The 14,961-nt window shown below is 32.5% G+C and overlaps 1 protein-coding gene across 8 annotated transcripts in view; it reads left to right on the forward strand.

The window, feature by feature from the left end:
- Positions 1–14,961, forward strand: part of LOC128390796 (uncharacterized) — a 47,751-nt gene that overhangs the window by 16,335 nt on the left and 16,455 nt on the right. For all 8 annotated transcript variants that reach the window (XM_053350557.1, XM_053350558.1, XM_053350559.1 and 5 more), the window contains exon 4: positions 383–463. In XM_053350557.1, coding sequence (XP_053206532.1) covers positions 383–463 — 81 coding nt within the window. The remainder of the gene's footprint in view (positions 1–382; positions 464–14,961) is intronic.

Raw genomic sequence — 14,961 nt, forward strand, 5'->3', positions numbered from 1 at the left:
CTTTTTGTTCATCTTGATCTTTACCTTCTTATTATGCTGATGATCATCATCAATATCATGAGATTCATTGAGAAAAAAAGAGCTTATCATGAGTTTTGGGATAAATATGAAGTTGACACAGATCTTTAATCCATCTTCAATCATATCGTCAGAAGTTATCAAATATTCTGTCTCATTTCAACTATCCAAGTTATTAAATTCCAATTGGAGGTAAAATTTTGATATCATGAAATTGGCAATAACAATTAATAAACTCTCATGAATTTGCATGTTGGCAAAAATTCATTATTCATTTTCAAAGTGATTCATTGAATTTTGGGAGGTAGAAAAGTTCATTTATCTAATACTGAAACTTTTTGCTCATTTCTTTCCCATTTTCCAGGAGATACAAGAGGCTTACTTGGATGTAAGTGATATTCTTGCTTGTTCAATTCAATCTGCTGCTGAATTTCTTACAAACAAGGTGAGTTTTCATGAGATTTTTATCACAAAACTTTATTAGAATGTAAAAGTAAGAGAAGAAAGAGGAAAATATTTTCTTCCATCAATCATCAATTCCTTCAGTTCAAGTTAACCTCATCAACCTTGAATCATTATCTTTGTCATTTATTTGAGTTGATATAAAATTCAGGGTAAACACCATGAATGGATTACTCATCATCTTCATCATTATCTGATTGTTCAATGACCTGATCATTTGATGAAGTCTCTTTTGAGTTTGACAATAATATGTGTCCAGTTAAAGATTGACCATGATGATAATCACAACTGACATGATGCTGATTATTATTTTTTATCAATCTAACTTTTTTTTTCACAATGAAAATTTAATTCATTATTAACTATTGATTTGTGTAGTTAAACTTTACTATTAATAATATTATCATAATAGTTAATTTCATTTCTATCACGAAATTTAAATGATTAGCGATAATTAGTTTTCTTTTTTTTTGTTCATTTCTTTTCATTTTCACCATCAATTGTTTTCCAATTGTAATTGTTTTCATGGTAATTATCATGATTAAAGCTACAATGATTATCGAATGAAATAAATTTTCTGTTATATTCAAGGTCTAAATTAGAACAAAAAAAGCCCAGAGAGAGAGAGAGAGAGAGAGAGGGAGGGAGGGAGAATGAGAAAAAGTGTGTGAAAGGAAACAGAGAGAGAGAGAGAGAGAGAGAGAGAGAGAGAGAGAGAGAGTTCGAAGTTTGAAATTCGAGAGAATTTTTCTTTTTCGTTTTTTCTCCTCGATTCTTGCGTTTCCATGATAACCATCAATTCTAATTCTAATGTTATTAACAATACATTTTTCTCCCCTCAACTCAATCTACTTATTGTATTATATTTCCAACAATATAAATGCTTTTACTCAAGTGAAGGTTGAAGTAAGAAAAATATTACAATATTATTAAAAGATAATATTAACTAGATGATTAAGATAACAATCAGAATCAGAATCAGAATTAGTAATTGAAATAAACTGAGCCACTGGTTTTCCATGAACATGGAAAAAAGAAGAAGAAAAAAACACTTAAACTGATTTCGAGTCTTATTGTAATTGGCAAAGGGAAAAAAAGGAGAAAAAAAAAACTTTTACTTCAACTTGTTAGAACTTACGAATTTGTTTTCTCTCTCGAATTTGTTTTTTTCCTCTTCATTTGTTTCGTTATCATGAATTTGATTCATCAAATTAACTGTAATTAATTTTTTTTCCTCTTCCATTATGTTACATAATTATTATGATAATTTCTGAGTTTGTCATGAACAATTTTAAAGGTAATTAGATAATGATTGATAATTGATTTTCCTCGAGTTGAAACACTTAACTCACCGAGTCACTTGAGTTGACATTTACAAGAATTAACTTGATGAAATATTGATATGGACAAATTTAGAGAATTCATATCGAGTTTCTCTCCAACAATTAATAATTAACTCTACGAACCATGTAAAGGTTTAATTCTTAATCCAGATTCATATTCGATAAGTGCCTTCTAATAACATATTGGAAGAGTTTACCAGCCAAATGAATAAGATGAAGAGAAAAAAAAAGTGTTCATGATGCTAATTAGACTATAATTATAATTATCGACAAAATTGAGGGAAAAGTAAAATTAAATTACTACCGAAAGGTAAAAATGATGATCAACTAAAGTTAATCTGAAATGGTTATCACCACAATTTTAAGAATACACTCAAGTGATATCCGAATGGAATAAACTTCTTTAAGCTAAAGCTTTAGGTGTAATTTTCAATGGAGATTCCGACTTGCCCTCACTATCAAGTCAATAAGATTCGTATACAGGATCCCAATTGAACACTTTAAGAATCGATTTAATCACTTCCGTTGAACTTAATAATGTTTATTAACTTTAATAAGAAAAGGTAAACTAAGTAAATGTAAGAGAGATAAACACAAATAAGAATGGTAATTTTCTTTAACATTTGAGTTTTAAAACTTAGACAATTAAAAAAGATTCACAAAAGTGGAAAATTAATCTTGTTTCAATAAGATCTAAATCTTAACTCTTTTTTACTAAAGTAATTTTCTTATATATATGAAAGGGAGATAAAGATTAAGCTTAAGCTTATCCAGTATCCAAGGGTAACGTAAAGAAAAAGGGGAAGAACAAGAGAAAAGAAAACGTCTCCTTTTGTTTACTTTGGCGCCTAATATTACCCACTCTTGGTAATCACGTGAGTGAAGAAAAGAGAAGGAGCCAAAAGGCTTAACCATATAAGGATAAACCATAAGGTTAACAGAAATTGGAGACTTTAGTCTGTTGTCTTTTCTGTTGTTTGGTTAAACATGAGTAATTGGTAATAGTGATTAATTAGATTAACTCAAGTTTTCACATCAAAATGTTAATTGTTTTAAATAAGAAAAGAAAAATGAAAATTAATGAAAATTAAATGTGAAAAGATTCCAAGGGATTCAACCTTAAGGTAGAGCTTGAGCTACCCTTCAGTTCTCCAATTTTAAGACCTTGACCCATCCTTTGGAATATTGGACATTTCATTGATATGAAGATTCCTGAAAGGTACAACAGCTAAAGTGTCGATATCCTCATCATCAATTTCCTCAATTTCAAAATTCATGGGAGGTAAAGGTAATGGATTTGATGAATCAGGTTCCACACATTGATCCTTATTGAATGATGGTGTTGACCTTGTCCTTGGATTACCATAGTAAGACCAATTTTCAGGCCACTCGGCTTTTCCTTCGGTCACTCTCAATGAGTAAACATCCAAAACTCGAGCAACTCGTCGATTCCCACAGGTAATTAAAACGTTTTTATTATGAATACCATCATTAAGTTTCATAACTTTTTCCTCTATTTCTGGCCAAAAGGTTAAATAGAGTTGCATGGCAACATAAACTAACTGGGAATGTGTTTGACCTCAATGGTAAAACCTTTAAACACAAGAAAAGCAAGCTGAGGGACAGGCGCTTGAGCGATATGGTGAAAAGTGTTGAGTGATTTCTCTCATCTTTGGTCTTAACCGATCAATTTCATCTTTACTAAGTCCGAGAGCTTTTAATTGTAAAATGAGATTAGATCCAACCAATTGCTTAGCCACTGCAAGATAAGGTATTACTTGATCAACAACACTTTGAAGGTTTTTGGCATGTTTAATATCAGATCTGAATAATCCATGATATTCAGTCTCCATGATCTCGATCTGTGGATGACTAACTAAAGTTTCATACACGATCTCTTGATTACCATTAACAATCACAACCCAAACTGGTTTTTGTTTAATCTTCTCAATGATACCTTGAGGTACTTCGTATCGTTCAAACACACCAGCATAAGCCATGTTAATACTGAAGATTAAATTTGGGTTTGGGTGAGATTTCATTCCATCAGTTAATTGATTTTGATAATCATCAGGAAGTTTCGGTAAATTGATTCTTGTTAAATTATTAAATGTCTTTAAAGACTCTTGATGTCTAATCTCATTGAGTTTTTATACCATTGACGTGATGGATGAGATGAACGTGATGATGATGATAATGATGATGATGATGAAAGAATCGGAACCAATTCTTTTCCAGTTGAACTCGGAATTGGCCTTCGAACATCTCGAATAGATGGAAACATGAGTAAAATCTTCATTTCCAATTCACGAGCTTCAGCTTCGGGGATGAGAGAAAAAGGGTCAATTCTAATGAATGGGTACTGATCTGAATGGAATGTTCTTGGTAAACTCTGGTTTTCTTTCCATTGTCTTGGTTTACCTTCAGCATAAGCTGCCCAAGCTGCTGAGGCTCGGATTAAATAATCAGGAACTGTTGATCTTTTAGTTGGATCAACCCACTCAATTGTTCTCGGACGAACATAAGTTCCGGGCTCAGGCCATTTTCCAACAACAGGATCGAATCCAAGATCTTTCATTATCTCTTCTGTTTCACTGATCGGATGATGAGGATCTTTTCCTCGTAACCAACAATTGGTATAACCAGTTCCAACATTGGAAATTTGACTTCTTATGACCAATGGCTTAAGCAATGGATCATCAGGGTTATTTTGTTTCTCAACCGCTACACAAGCATAATTGTAAAATTTCCTTGCGACTCTTTCTTCATGAGTTTTGTGGTGATCAATTGTTGGTGAATCGAAGGCACATGATGCTTGTGGCTTGAGGTGAACAGGTAGATAAGAAATTAATGATTTCGGTTGATTGGTAAAAACTTTCAGGATTTCTCCATGTTTAAATTGTTCGATAAGATTGAAATCATAATCGTCTTTTATCAATCCTCGTCTACATGATTTCTCATGTTCATAAAATTCAATTGATTTCACTTGTTGATTACAACAATTTCGGCGACAGAGGAAAATTGCACTTTTATATTTATCAATAGTTTGACCACGAATCACTTTAGTGAATTGAGGATAATCGTTGATCGGAGCGAATTTGATAACACAATCAACTACAATACAAATGGCCTTAGTTTTTTCATTTGGTTGGCTGAAGCCAAGAGAGACAACAACTTTTCTTAACCAAATTACACATTCAAGGCAATACCATTTGTCACATGATGTACACCGAAGAGGCTCAATAACAATGTGTTCACATAACGAGCAACTAATTGTTGTTATTATCTCATGAAGATCCTCGAGGATAACTTTGGAAGCTGATAAACCTTTAGGTATATTGTCACAATTCAATTTGTAAACATCAGGAGATGAAATCAAATTACGATAAACTTTCTCGAGAATAAGTTGACAATATTTGTTTCGTTTTTCTTTAAGTTCTTGGTTCATCTTTTCCACCTGAGCTTTGATATGAAAATATTTTTCAGGAGCATAATATTCAGGGCGTTTATCCGTTGGAAGAGGAGCTGGAAATGTATTTCGAGGCCAATCGAAGTCATAAGGACCTGGATATTCATCTTGATGAAATGATTTACCAGAAAATTTGGATTGACCAATTGAATGTTTTTCGCCTCTTGATTCACTTGGTCTATTTCCTTTAGGAAAATAACCTCTTCTATCAAAAGATGATCCATAAGGTTGAACTTTAGTTCCAGTGGATTGGTAAGACTTAACAACATCTAAAGATTTAGACTCATATCTTGGGTTAAAATTACCAGTCGAGGTTGAAGGTCGATCAAAACAAAAGTCTAAAGGCACTGGAAAGATTGGATGTTGAGTTTGACGATCAACATGAAACTCAGTTTGAGTGGAAGATGAAGATGAACTGGAAGCTCTTCTTTTTGGTGAGCTCGAACGAATTGGAGACAATCGTCTTTTTCTGTCATACTCTTCATCGAGTCGAAAAGATTCAATTGGTTGAGGTTTTCTTTGGTAATAACCAACACGTTGTTTTCCTTTAGGACTTTTCACTTCTTCGGCATCAAATACAACAGTTATTTCATCTGAAGATGAGGAATCATTCAATTGACAATTTCCCAAATTAGCTCGAAGAGATGAAGTTGAGGAAGAAGAAGATGAAGAAACAGAAATTGAGATCTCCGGTTGATTCGGTGGAAAATTCAATTTACTGGGTGATGGTTGATAACCAATTGGAGCAAATGAAGACCAAGATGGACTTGGAACTTCCATTGGTTGACCTTTAGGTGTATCTTTATCACAGATAATTTCCACAATATTTCCTTCTTCATCGGTTCTCACAATAGTTGTGGTCAATTTATCTTGTTCTGAACTCATGGTCGTAATATATTGATGAATATCAAGAATACAACTTAAGTTGAATAGAGTCACAAATAGATTAAATTGGAATTTTAAAGAATAACAATTTATAAGAATGATTGATAAATAGAACAATTTGAATTGAAAAAGAAAATGAATTTCCAGTGAAAGAATAAGAAGAGGTGAAAATTGAGAAGAGAGAAAATTCTCTAAAGAGAACAAAAAGTCAATTTGATTTACTAAGATTACAACCTTGAGGTTATAAATCTGACACTTGATTCTTAAGAAGAAAATTAGAAAATAGAAATTTAAAGATAATTGAAAATTAATCAATTCCAAAGAATTAATCACAAAGAGAAAATTTCTAGAAACGGAAATAAGAAGAAAACAAAAACGATTGACCGTGTGAACAAAATATCCAAAATGGAGACAATGGTAAAGATGAACACAATTGAGATGCACTCTAGTGATCAGCCGATAATTAACCCTTTCTAATGAGCTATAGCTAACGAGTCGATTGTCAGCTGCGAAAGTTGAAATGTCAATTTTCTCACGGAATTGAATTAAATTGTTTCTCGAGAAACAAAAATTGACAATTTCTTTTGAGTTTAATTGTCTCTGTTTAGATCGAGTAACTCTCACATTAGAATCATTATCAATATTAATTGCTCCTTGTTCAATTATCTGTCGATCGGCGGTTTTATATTGTCTTCGTTTTGGTCGTTGATTTAAATCGTCAATTTGTTCAAATGGTTCAGTGTCATTATCAACTGAGGAATCAATTTCAACGTTTTCCGATCGTTCAACATTCGGTGAGTCGAAATTTTGATCATTACTTGTAACCAAGTTACTGTTTTCGTTTTCATCATTTGAAGTTTCATTGACATTTAAATGATCGAAGTCTTCGTGTTGTAACCAAGAAGGTGATTCAATATCGAAATAATATCGTTGTAACTTTCTCATAAGTTCAGTTACTTTTCCTTTGTATAACTTTGAATTCATTACATTTGCGACAAAAAGATGAAACTCTGGAGAGTTAGGATCTAATAATAGTAGACAACCTTTACTCATACCGTAAATCATGTAAGGTCCATGATACTTTGGTATCAACTTCTTAGAAATTTCTTTCGAATGAGCTTCGTTTTTCAACCAAACAAAATCTCCAATTTTATACGGAGGTTGCTTATGTAACCGTTTGATACGATTAATTTGATATTGTTGTTGCGCTTTCAACCGAGCAATAGCTATATTTTTGGCTTGAGCCTGGGTAAGTTTAGACTTTCGATCCAATTCAAGATGATTATCCAATGAGTCTCTTGGTTGTTGTCCAAAGACAAGAAAGTAAGGTGAAAATCGAGTGATTTTATGAATGCTAGTATTGATAGCATAAATTGATCGTTCCAAACTTTTCTCCAAGTCTTTTGTCCCATGCTCGAGAACTAGAGTTCTAAGTCGTTCAGCGATAGTTCGATTAGCTCGTTCGACTATGCCTTGCGATTGAGGATGGTAAGGAGTTGAAACTTCATGTTTAATGTTCAATTTAGAAAGGTAACGGTGACATTCTTCTGAAAGAAAATTAGTTCCACGATCTGTTTGTATCACTTTCGGTAGTGTAAATGTGTTGAAAAATTGGTCGAGGAAACTTATCACTGTTTCAGCCTTTTGATTTTTATAAATTTTCGCATAAACGAAACGTGAAAGAGTATCAACCAACACAAGAATTACTCTACTCACTCCATTGATTCTTATCGGTCCTTGTACATCAAGTTCTAACCTTTCGAAATTATCCTCAGGGATTGGTTTTGCACTTGGTTCAGCATAAATTATCGATGCTGGTTTTGACTTTGAACAAGTGTCACATTCATTACACAATCTAACAATGTTGAAGAATAAATTTTTCATATAATATCGAGATGATATTGCCAGAAAAGTTTTCTCAGGACCAAAATGTCCTCCATGAGGAGATGAATGGTAAAATTGAAATAGTTCAATTAAGATTTTCTCACCAATAATCGGTTTAAATTGTCCATCGATGTCGAATGAGCGGCGATGTAAGAGTTGATTCTTGATGATATATCGTTGTATTGTTTTTTCATCTTTCTCCTCAAGGAGTTGAATGAGTTTACGACAGTCAGAATCTTTCGATTGAAAATCGAATATTTTCTCATGAAATGATGAAGGTGAGAAATAAACAATAGGAGGAAACTCCAAAGATAAACTTGGATTGAGTAAAGAAAAGTTCACGATGTTCAATCCTAAATTGTTTAATTCACTGTTATGATGAAGTTGATCGTTAATTGAATAAACTTTATCAAGATAATCGTCTTCAGGGTCAATTATTTTTCTATGATCCCATTCACTTTGATATCTTGATAAACAATCAGGAGCATGAAGTGATCCTTTTTTGTAAACAACTTTAAAGTTATACATTGATAACATTATCGACCATCGTTGCAAACGAGCATTTTTAAAGTTCACTTTAGTGATTGTACACAAAGCGTGATGGTCAGTTTCAACAACAAATTGTTCACCTTCAAGAAAATGTTTAAACTTTTCTATTCCAACCATAACAGCGAGTAATTCCTTTTCAGAAACTGTATAATTGAGTTGATGTTTCTGTAACTTTTGTGAAAAGAAGGAAATTGGTAACCAATCTTTCACCTTTTCAATGGGTGTTTCTTTGCAATAAGTTGGTGAATCAGGGTCTTCCTGAAGCAAAATCCCTCCAACAGCAATATCAGACGCATCTACTGATATTTTTCGTCTCAAATCGGGATTAAAGTGCACAAGCATCGTAGTGGTAACCAAGGACTCTTTCAACAAGTCGAGAGCCTTTTTATCTTCAGGTAAAAGTGCGAATTTTCTTTGCTTTGAAACAATTCGATAAAGAGGTGCAGCTAACATTGAATAATTTTAATGTAGCGCGAAAAGTAATTGTAACAACCAAGAATCGACTGAAGTTGTTTGGTTGTTTTCGCAAGGTAATCTCTTAAGAGCTTCTACCTTTTTAGGATCAGGTTTCATTCCTTGACCATTGACAATATGACCAAGTAGAGGTATCTCAGTGTAACCAAATTTACACTTCTCTAACTTAACCTTAAGGTTAAATTTCTCGAACCTTTTAAGTACCTCTCTTGTGAGTTCTAATAACTCATTCCAAGATTTTCCAAGAACTGGAACATCATCAAAATATCCCAAGCATTTGGTATATTGCAATCCAGTTAACAATTTGTTGATCAAATTTTGAAAGATAAAAGGTGCTGCAGATAATCCCATAGGTAATCGTTTGTATTGATACTTCTTATCTGGTGTCACAAATACAGTTTTACCTCGTTCACTCACAGGTAATTCTATCTGATGATATCCCTGTGCTAAATCGAACATGTTAAAAAATTTGGTTTCTCTTACGATTTCCATTAGATCATCTATTCGAGGCATTGGCTGCGGAACAACTTTAGTTATCCGATTTAAATTTCGAAAATCGATTACCAATCTATCAAGACCATTAGCTCTTGGAACCAGAAGAGCGGGAGAACCACCATCAGCATTTGATTCTTCAATGATATCAGCTGAAAGTAAATTTTCAATTACTTTTTTAAAACGAAGCCTCTTATCCTTGTTAACCGGGTAAGGTTTATGATAAGGGACAATGTTATCACCAATGTCAATTATCACTGGACAAATGTCCGAAGAGACGAAACCAAGGTCACGTTCATTTTTACTGAAAACGTGCTCAAATTCACATAACAATTCAATCAATTGATCTTTCTCTTTGCTGGATAGATCTGGATTAATCCTAGACTTTAGTCTATCCTTAAAAGATTTAGTTTCATCGATAAAGTTGATGTATTGACATTCATTTCTCTCCAACTCCATCACTCGAAAAACAAATGAACTTTCCAATTGGGTGAATTCACGATCTTGTTCATTGGAGTTTCCAATGATCGATGAAGAGTTTTCTTGGTGCTTATATTGTTTAATAATTGAATTTGTTTCCTCGCATGTCAAAAATCGAAATTTGAAATTTGCTGGTAAAAGTTTACTCTGAGGTGAGTCACGAGCATAAACTTGATAATTACCTCCAATTGCATTGATTTGCATGAAGAAGAGCTGAGTAAATGTATTTCCTAACAAGAAAATTGGTTGGAAATTATTAACGATTGTAATTTTTAAAATCCTTGTACCCGGAATATCATCATGTTTGAAGGCCGCATAAGCGATACCAGCCGAATGAGCTGGACCAGAAATACCATAAACTGGAGTATAAATCGGGACTAAAGTCATTCCACATTTAAGGGCTATGACCGATGAAGTTGCTCCAGTATCAACCAGAACTCGTCGAGTGGCGAGAGGTTGTTTAATTGGTGATTCAATGTTAAGGGTACAAAGGCTCATATACTCAAGTAAAGGGTCACCTTTATTAGTTAAAATGGTTGGTTTAAAATCAGAATTAACAACGTAAGAGAGTTCATGATTTAAGATAATAGAATTAGGTAAATCAGAAGATACATTGGTGTCAGTTAAGCTTTCAACTTGGACTAAATTGTTAATTGGTTTACCAGAAGATTGATCAGAAGATGATGATTTCTGTTTACTTTCTGTCCCTTTGTTCTTCTTAGGACAACCAGGGCATGACCTTTTTCCTGACAAATGTGACAAGTTAAATCCTTGTAACGAGGATTGGGCTTATTACTGCGACTGGGGTAAGTCTTAACTGGCGCTGGATTTTTCTGATTTGTCTTAGATGATTGGAATGACGAACTTTGAGCTTTAGCTCTATCAGCTTTAGCTTTTTGTTTCTTCTTTTCATTATCATGATAATGCAAAAGCAAAGTGTTCATGATTTTAATCTCATCGTCATTATGACCTGCTCGATTTATCTCATCTCGAATATTTTCTGGGATATGGAGATTGAGAAGATCAAATAGAAAACCTTTTTCAGTAAGTTTTCCTTTAACTCTCTCCATCATGTCTCTAGCGTTGTTCATAAAAATTTGTGGTGGGACCGAAAAGTCGTAAACCAAATTTCTCAATTTAAAAGCATCATGAGCATTCAAAGTAGGAATATTTACCATTTCTTTTAATGCTTTGACGTAAGAGTGATAATCGGTTATGTTACCATCGATTCGTTTAGCCATATGAAGAATTTCATTAGTTAAACCTTTCTTGAAACACCGAAGTCGAGTTTCATCATCACATTTCTCTAAAGAGAGTCGATGAACAGTTTTTCCAATCCACTCGCGCATATCTTCATTTTTCACGAATTCAACAATTTTTGGGTCTTTGGTCATTACCGCACTGAGATTATCAACCAAAGTCTTAATGTTGTTCACTTGATGTGACTCATGTTCTTGATTCCGTGATTGTGAAGCAAAAGAAGCAACGGGTGATGTTGGACGATTGGGTTGAACATCTTCAACAATGGTTTGTAAACCGATTGATTGTTTAGCCTTAGCTAATTTAAGAATGGTACCAAAAGGTAAAGGAATCAAACGTAATTCAGATTCCGGAGCGGAAAATACACTTTCCATATCTCGACCAATTCGAGAGATAATCAACTGAAGTTCCGATTCTAAAATACCAGAATTTCGACAAGAGGTTAACCATTCAGGAATCAACTTTACTTCATCAAGTGATAAAGCTTCAATTTCAGTTTCGTTTAAATACCAAGTACCATGAAATTTGTCTTAATGACATCACAAACTCTTCTTTAAGAAGCTTGTCGGTGGTACAACACAATTGAATTGTACGAGAAGATCTTTAGTTCTTGAGAATCTAATTGACCAATACTTGCCATGGTAACGGTAGTACGGAATTGAAGATTGATTTAGAATTAAATCAGGAGATGATTCTAAAGGTAATGGTGGATGAACAGTTCTTGATCGAGGTTTATAACTTCTCTTACGATATGGAGTTTCAACAGAAGACGATCTCACAGTAGAACGAGTTGTTGCAACCATTAAAAGAGTTTGTTAAAATTGAAACACAAAAATTGTTCTTAAGAAATGAAGATAATCAATAGAGTTCAATTGAAATCCTGGCGACCTCGCCAAGTGAAGGGAAAAGTAAAATTAAATTACTACCGAAAGGTAAAAATGATGATCAACTAAAGTTAATCTGAAATGGTTATCACCACAATTTTAAGAATACACTCAAGTGATATCCGAATGGAATAAACTTCTTTAAGCTAAAGCTTTAGGTGTAATTTTCAATGGAGATTCCGACTTGCCCTCACTATCAAGTCAATAAGATTCGTATACAGGATCCCAATTGAACACTTTAAGAATCGATTTAATCACTTCCGTTGAACTTAATAATGTTTATTAACTTTAATAAGAAAAGGTAAACTAAGTAAATGTAAGAGAGATAAACACAAATAAGAATGGTAATTTTCTTTAACATTTGAGTTTTAAAACTTAGACAATTAAAAAAGATTCACAAAAGTGGAAAATTAATCTTGTTTCAATAAGATCTAAATCTTAACTCTTTTTTACTAAAGTAATTTTCTTATATATATGAAAGGGAGATAAAGATTAAGCTTAAGCTTATCCAGTATCCAAGGGTAACGTAAAGAAAAAGGGGAAGAACAAGAGAAAAGAAAACGTCTCCTTTTGTTTACTTTGGCGCCTAATATTACCCACTCTTGGTAATCACGTGAGTGAAGAAAAGAGAAGGAGCCAAAAGGCTTAACCATATAAGGATAAACCATAAGGTTAACAGAAATTGGAGACTTTAGTCTGTTGTCTTTTTTCTGTTGGTTAAACATGAGTAATTGGTAATAGTGATTAATTAGATTAACTCAAGTTTTCACATCAAAATGTTAATTGTTTTAAATAAGAAAAGAAAAATGAAAATTAATGAAAATTAAATGTGAAAAGATTCCAAGGGATTCAACCTTAAGGTAGAGCTTGAGCTACCCTTCAATTGATTAGAAGGCAAAAGAAAAACCTAAAGATGATGTTGATAGTATTTCGAAATCAGGGAATCGTTATCATGGTGAAAAAAAATATTCTTCATGATCATGAATCTTTTTGTGATCAGGGAGGGTTTCCCAGCATTCAATCATCATCTATATACTTTCTTAATAATACTTTTCCTCGAACAGCCAAAAACAAAAGCATTCATATTCCCTACCTGTAACTAATTCAATTATCAGGAAAACCTTGAAATCTCATGAAATGTGAAAGTAATGGTATGAAACTGAAACAACGAGTAACCACAACAAATTGATCAGTAATACATGAGCTATTTATATGAAATCAAATTGATCCAACAGGTTCAATCATGTTGACCATTGAATAGCCATCAGTTTAGTGGACATGATTAGCAAAAAAACGACACAGATCCAAATAGTCTCATAATATATTGACAGTTTTTCATTCAATTTTCATCATCAGCTCCACCCTACTCTAAGGTAATAACAAGAAGAAGGAAAAAAAAACAAGAATTCATGATGATCGACATCATGAGTAAATATAACATGATAATAACCATTATCATTAATTCATAACTTTGGGCTCATTACAAATCAATAGGAAAGAAGAAGAAAAAAAAGTTCTGATAAAAGATTTGAAAAATTCATCAATTACTCAATTAGATTCAGTCTATTAATCCAATTAATTCTTGTTTATATGAATTTTCTGTTGAGTATTTTGTTGTTGTTGTTGGTGGTGTTTACCTTGATATATAAAAGCTCATTATATCACATGTTGAATACTGGACATCGTCATGATGATAATTGATCGTGATTGTTGATCATCATCAAAATAGTAACAAAGATTATCAATCATTTTTTATCTCCTTCTGATGATTACCTGAGATTATCATTATTATATCTAAAGGAAAATATCAGTTGATTGTAATATTATAAACTCCAAGTTAGATTTTTATTGTAATAAACATACAATCAATCCTTTTGTTATCCATTATTAGTTGATTGTTACGATGAGTTAATTTTTTATACTTCTTCTCTATTAACAATCAACTATTTTTCCTCAACTAATTCATGATAAGAATAGAGGGAAACTCTTATACCACTTTTTGTTATCATGTTATTATCATGGTTGATGAGAAGAGGGGAAGAAAAGTTCTGATCAAATGAATTTAATGAAGTTTCTCATGGAGTATATATAAAATATCTCATCGTTTGTAATTGGAAAGCAATTGATTCGGACAATTTAGACCAATGTTTTTTTACCTGAAAGGTAAATATTGATTGACCTTAATCCATCATGTCTAGTGATAGATTGAACAAAAATCGAGCTCGAAACTGATAAAACTTGTATGGAAAAAAAATTTAAGTTCAATTCTGATAATATTCAGAGTAATATCATTTGAAGATAAACTGTTCCTCCTCTTCATGTTAAAACATCATCATTATATTACATGAAGATAACAGATTATCTTCATGTATTTGTAGAGATCCATTGATCATAATACTGATTGGAATAAAATTCAACTCAAATAATAGATAAGTTCTGAAACTGAGATAGAGAACAAAAATTGGAATAAAATCTCGGAATAACAAGATTATGGTAAAAGATTTCTATTAATACAAGAAATGAATCGATATTGAAACAATTGCAACTTTTTCCAACCTTATATTTAATATTATTGATTATTATCATATTAATATCTTCAATTGTGATGTTTTCCTCTTCCTCTCTTTTTATATCATCATCAAGTATTAATAATATCATGTATTGAGTTACATTTGAACATTTAACTGTTAGAATTACAGTTCTCTGGGTTAATTATCTTAATCAAGATTAAGATAATAATCAATTGTTAACAGTATTTTCA

Source organism: Panonychus citri, unplaced genomic scaffold (genome assembly GCF_014898815.1).
Source record: "Panonychus citri isolate SS breed McGregor unplaced genomic scaffold, ASM1489881v1 Contig00128, whole genome shotgun sequence".
NCBI lineage: Eukaryota > Metazoa > Arthropoda > Arachnida > Trombidiformes > Tetranychidae > Panonychus > Panonychus citri.